Genomic DNA, 6,518 nt, shown 5'->3' on the forward strand with positions numbered 1-6,518 from the left:
TATATATATATATATATATATATATATAAGGCTTTTAATTTAAATAATAAATAAACATCCAAAAAGCGCCAACACTACTCCATTTACATTTTGTGACCTGAACATTAACCAAGTATTAGCTATATTGTTATAAAGCTAACATTAGGGACCTACATTTAGCGGTGCATTGATTAGAGAGAGGCAACTTCCTCTGCTGCGGTTTTGACATTATGAGCTGGTGAGCTGCTTTATCACCTCGGAGCTCATGAAAGTTTATTGTAGATTATAAAATAACGCCTGCCAGGAGGTGGCGACTTGTCCAGGGTCTACTCCGCCTTACACCCGAATGCAGCTGACATAGGCTGCAGCACCCCCCGTGACCCCAATAGGGACAAGCGGTAAAAAATGGATGGATATAAAATAATGCCTTTCACCTGGATAGCAAAATGATGGAGACATCAACTGAGAAGGTGGTACATTTTGACAGCCTATTTAGACCCGGCAATGGCGAGAAAGACAGGCAAAAAATGTTGGTTTGCACCCACCTTTTATTTATTTAAACCCTTCGTGAGGATTATGATGAATTCTTCGTCTAAACGGGAATATATCAACATCCTGACAGTCGGCATCTTAATGAGAGCAGACATTGTACAGTAAGTGATGATTTATTATGTTGAAGTCTGCAGTGAGTAGTAATGGTATATGGGTTATACTTGTATAGCGCTTTTCTACCTTCAAGGTACTCAAAGAGTTTTGACACTATTTCCACATTCACCCATTCACACACACATTCACACACTGATGGAGGGAGCTGCCATGCAAGGCCCTAACCGTGACCCATCAGGAGCAAGGGTGAAGTGTCTTGCTCAAGGACACAACGGACGTGACTCGGTTAGTAGAAACTGGGGGATCGAACCAGGAACCCTCAGGTTGCTGGCACGGCCACTCTCCCAACGTAATCAGTGATGGAGTTAAAGAAAAAAGCAAACATGGTGACGCGTTTGTGAAATTAATGCGCCGCTGTATGCTCAAAATGTGCAAAATACGTAAATATTACATGTTTTTATGAATGTTTTTGTATTATTTTTTTTAAATACTTTACAGGCAGATTATACACTACCGTTCAAATGTTTGGGGTCACCCAAACAATTTTGTGGAATAGCCTTCGTTTCTAAGAACAAGAATAAAATGTTGAGTTTCAGATGAAAGTTCTCTTTTTCTGGCCATTTTGAGCGTTTAATTGACCCCACAAATGTGATGCTCCAGAAACTCAATCTGCTCAAAGGAAGGTCAGTTTTGTAGCTTCTGTAACGAGCTAAACTGTTTTCAGACGTGTGAACATGATTGCACAAGGGGTTTCTAATCATCAATTAGCCTTCTGAGCCAATGAGCAAACACATTGTACCATTAGAACACTGGAGTGATAGTTGCTGGAAATGGGCTTCTATACACCTATTTAGATATTGCACCAAAAACCAGAAATTTGCAGCTAGAATAGTCATTTACCACATTAGCAATGTATAGAGTGTATTTCTTTAAAGTTAAGACTAGTTTAAAGTTATCTTCATTGAAAAGTACAGTGCTTTTCCTTCAAAAATAAGGACATTTCAATGTGACCCCAAACTTTTGAACGGTAGTGTAACTTCTCCCATTGGCTTCATCGTAAGCTGACATTTGCTCATACATTTTTACAAGTTAGTATGCATAAAAAAACTTAAAAAACATACGTGTGCTGGTTTTACGGAAGAATTGTGAATGATAGACACAATTCCCAAAAAAGTGTGGTTCCCCTTTGGGGAAATAATACTGTGGATTACAGTGGTGTGCCGTTAAGGCGAGCAAGGCATAATCATAGATTAATAAAAGTTCATTTTAATCTACTTTCCATAAAGTATTCATCATATTTATCCATCCATCCATTCTCCACCGCATATTCCCTTCGGGGTCGCCGGAGCCCATCTCAGCTACAATCGAGCGGAAGGCGGGGCACACCCCGGACAAGTCGCCACCTCATCGCAGGGCCAACACAGATAGACAGATCATCATATTCTCTTCATGTCTTATCAGGCTCCAGTATTGCTTGTTTTTACGTTAACGCTTTTATCCAATCAGAACTCAGCTAGCTTGTTGCCAGTGCTGTATGAATTCTGCCGGATAGACAGTAGCCCACCTAGGTAGCCTTACGCTAAATGTGACTGTGATTGGATTTTCACTTGTCACTCCCAAGTGAAAATCCAATCACAAGATGCAATTTGCGAAAAGCAGGAAGGGCCAACAGAGAAATCATCGGTTCTCACTTTTTAAACTCACAAAGAAAAAGTTCAAATATTTTATTTATTTATGTTTCCACATTTAATATGTTCTTTACAATTATTTTAATTTTGACAGTACCATGCAAGGTATGTTTTAAATGTGCCGGAATATAGACTGTAGTAATTCAATGCCCAGTAGCGCGTAAATGTGTTTCTGTATAGGATTTCTCCAGCCGTGGTCATTTGGGGACATAAATTATGGTATTTTGAGGTGTATTTATTGAAGTCGGACTAAGTAGGACATCACTGAAGGCCTAGGTGGGAAACGCACAGCCTGCCACTGGTGGATTAGGAATGGTCAATGTGGCCTAAAATCTGCGATATATATTGAAGCTTCCGGCTGAAATCGCCTTAAATAGAACCATTTCAAAATGGGTTACAAAGGCTCCTGATTTGGCTGCTGAGGTGTTTGCTCCAACATATTTCCTTTTGTGTTATTTTCTCAAACCTAATATCACTCTACTTGCTAATTTGCTGGCAATAGCTAGTTAGTTTCTGGTTGTTAGAATAATTATGTGTAAGTTATCACACAACTCTTACGCTTAAAGGCCGTTGCTATAGTTATTATCAATTGTGCTGAAGTTGTACTTTTCTATCTGTGCAAAGGGACAACTTGCAGTCTAAGATTGCGAGTCGTCTCGTATCAGTGTTTGTGTCCAGAACATCGAGTACCGTGACCGGACAAAGCAGAGACAGGGCGATATCACGAGTGTCAGCACAATTGCATTTCTGAATAATCATATATTGTGTCTAACTGGGGCTGCTGAAATGACCCCCCTTCCTTCAGAAGCAGCTTCAGTGATGTAACCAGGTACCTCCTGAATAAATAGAGGAGCACGTGGGACTGTACCTTAGAGCGTAGGTTGGAACTGTAACTAAGAGTACAGCCCAAAACGTCTCTCCTCATTGAGCTAAATGTAACTCTGTCTCTGCATGATTCCTTGCTTCTTGTCTTTTAATGGATGTAATCAGTGTTTGAACCTAACACTGGTGTGACATGTTTCTATCTGCACTTCTTTTTAAATTGTACAAAGCCCTTATTTTTCTGTTCCACGGATACGCTGCTGCAATGATTGGAGAGCGATGCTTGCAGCGTGACCCCTGAGATGCAGAGACGACAGCCCCGAAGGCAGAACATAAGTACAAGAATATTTCATGAAAAAGGTGAGTGCAGTTAGGAAGTGCACAGGACACGAAAACGTTTTAAAGAATGAAATTAAGACGACCGTGTACGGGGAACAATGATCCGACACTGACAGACAGGCAGGGCAGGCATATAAAGGAGCCTGATTGGCAACCAGAAACAGGTGTGTCATGGTTGCCAATCAGGGGCAGGTGTGGGAGCCAGCACTCAGTGCCAGATAGGGGAAGTGAAATTACAATTTACGAGCACCGGACAGGAACTGAAACACCACACACACAGGAAAAAACAACACAATTCCAAAACAGTCACCAGAATATGACACTTTAAAATGAGTTTTGGGCGACACTACAAAGTTACAGTGGCAGTATTGTTCATTCTAAAGCTGATACTAATACCTCAAATGTTCAAATTAATTGAATGATTACATTTTAGATCACAAATGTAATCAGGCAAAAACACAGGACTATTATTAATTAAATATTTAAATTATTTTCTACTATTGCCTCTGATTTTAATCCTTTGCTTTTTGCCTTTAAAGTCCTTCTGTGTCCAGGGACTTCTTCACTAAGTTTGCAAACAATAACAAAAGCAATATTTTTGATAGTAAAAAACATATAATTACTTTAATATCGAAAACATACTAATACTATACATGGTATCATTACTTTTGATATTTGCATCAATCCACCCACCTTTGTTTACATTCAAAAGCTTTAGCTTAGCAGTTAGCATATCCTTCCACGGTGTGTAGTAGTGTTGTCCCGATACCAATATTTTGGTACCGGTACCAAAATGTATTTCGGTATTTTTCCGTACTTTTCTAAATAAAGGGTACCACAAAAAATGTCATTATTGGCTTTATTTTAACCAAAAATCTTAGGGTACATTAAACATATGTTTCTTATTGCAAGTTTGTCCCTAAATAAAATAGTGAACATACAAGACAACTTGTCTTTTATTAGTAAGTAAACAAACATCCATCCATCCATCCATTTTCTACCGCTTATTCCCTTCGGGGTCGCTGGAGCCTATATCAGCTACAATCGGGCGGAAGGCGGGGTACACCCTGGACAAGTCGCCACCTCATCGCAGGGCCAACACAGATAGACAGACAACATTCACACTCACATTCACACACTAGGGCCAATTTAGTGTTGCCAATCAACCTATCCCCAGGTGCATGTCTTTGGAGGTGGGAAGAAGCCGGAGTACCCGGAGGGAACCCACGCAGTCACGGGGAGGACATGCAAACTCAACACAAAGATCCCAAGCTCGGGATTGAACTCACGACTACTCAGGACCTTCGTATTGTGAGGCAGACGCACTCACCCCTCTTCCACCGTGCTGCCCAGTAAACAAACAAAGACTCCTAATTTAGCTGCTGACATATGCAGTCATTGTGTCATTTTCCATTCTATTATTCAGTCAAAATTATGAAGGACAAGTGGTAGAAAATGAATTACTAATCTACTTGTTCATTTACTGTTAATATCTGGTTATTTCCTGTTTCCTGGTTCCGGTTCACCGTGCGTGACTGCTCGCCGTCTGTTCGCTGCTGCGAAAAAGCGAAAAAGCTAAGTAGCGCTCTATCTGTGTGCTTTTAATTGTTCTACAGCTTTCTTTATCACTTCTCAAACATTTTTAGTGGTACTATTTAACTTGCAAATCACCCGATCTCTGTCCCACCCTTTCCTCAGCTAGCTAGCTGCTAAGCTAGCGCGGAGAAAGGCAGCGCCGGTCAGTAAGAAGCTACTCCTACAGACCGCGACCACTTCCCTGAGGACAGCAGGAACTTCACTCGGTGACAGAAAACACTGTGAGTAATGGCTTCCTGCGCGTCTTGCACCATACTCACGGAGAGGTTGGCTCTGCTAGAGGGCCGTGTCCGCCAGTTAGAGCAGAGTAATGTCGTAACTTTAGATGTTGCGGACACATCTGCTAGCGTTAGCTGTAGCGAGCTAACTAGCCCAGCTTGTAGCAGTCCTAAGCGGCCTACAAGCTACGGTGTACCGGTTGAGACGCATAATAGATTTAGCTCTTTAGCTAGTCCTACACCCCAGTCTACCGGGCACCACACCTTAGTTATAGGGGACTCCATCACCCGAAACATAAAGCTTAGCAAACCAGCCACAATAAAGTGTATCCCCGGGGCCAGAGCACCTGACATTGAAGCTAATCTTAGGGAGCTAACTCGCAACAGGCCTAGTAAACACGTACGACAGGCTAATCGCACCACTAATTATGCGAATATAGTTGTACACGTTGGCTCCAATGACACTAGAATGAGACAGTCAGAGATTACAAAGAGAAACATAGCCAGGACTTGTGATCTCGCCAGAAAGATGTCCAGGCATCGAGTAATTGTCTCTGGCCCCCTGCCTGCGAGAGGCAATGATGAGAGATATAGCAGATTAGTCTCGCTTAACAAGTGGTTGGCTAGCTACTGTAGGCAGAAGGGACTAACGTTTATTGATAACTGGCCCTCTTTCTGGGGCAAACCAGGCTTGCTGATGAGAGACGGCCTTCACCCTAACCAGGAAGGCGCCATCATCCTGTCTAGAAACATAGACTACTATTTAAGTCTCACTTGACTGACTACACTAGAGCAAGCCCGGTCACAGGCAACTACAATGTCTGTTAGTCCGGGTGAGGAGTCAGTTAAGCTAGAACTAGCCAGCGCCAGGCTGGATAATCCATGTACGCATAGCAATTCTCTTAGAATAATACACAATTCACATAATGTTTTTTCTGTTGTGTCTGTGTCAGGGGTGGACATGCATTCTACTGAGGTGGCAAATTATGATATGTCCAGTCTATTGCAGCACCAAACAAACAATCGGAAAATTCCCGTCATATCAATTCCTAGATATGGTCGAAACTATTTAAAGTGCACTACGCATAATAAACGCAACATTGTTAATATTGCCACTACGGATAATCTTAACAAAAACTCGTCAAAACAGCCCAATACCTATAATATGGGCTTTTTAAACATAAGATCATTGTCTCCCAAGGCGTTATTGGTTAATGAGGTCATTAGAGACAACAATCTTAACGTCATTGGTCTTAGCGAAACCTGGCTC

At 41.6% G+C, this 6,518-nt stretch overlaps 1 protein-coding gene across 1 annotated transcript; it reads left to right on the forward strand.

The window, feature by feature from the left end:
* Nucleotides 1-4,880: 4,880 nt before the first annotated feature.
* LOC133658307 (uncharacterized) lies at nt 4,881-6,026 on the forward strand. The gene has a single exon (XM_062060187.1). The coding sequence runs from the start codon at nt 5,259-5,261 to the stop codon at nt 6,024-6,026; it is 768 nt and encodes a 255-aa protein (XP_061916171.1). The 5' UTR covers nt 4,881-5,258.
* The last annotated feature ends 492 nt before the right edge of the window (nt 6,027-6,518 follow it).

The sequence above is a fragment of the Entelurus aequoreus genome, linkage group LG10 (assembly GCF_033978785.1).
Source record: "Entelurus aequoreus isolate RoL-2023_Sb linkage group LG10, RoL_Eaeq_v1.1, whole genome shotgun sequence".
NCBI classification, from domain to species: Eukaryota; Metazoa; Chordata; class Actinopteri; order Syngnathiformes; family Syngnathidae; genus Entelurus; species Entelurus aequoreus.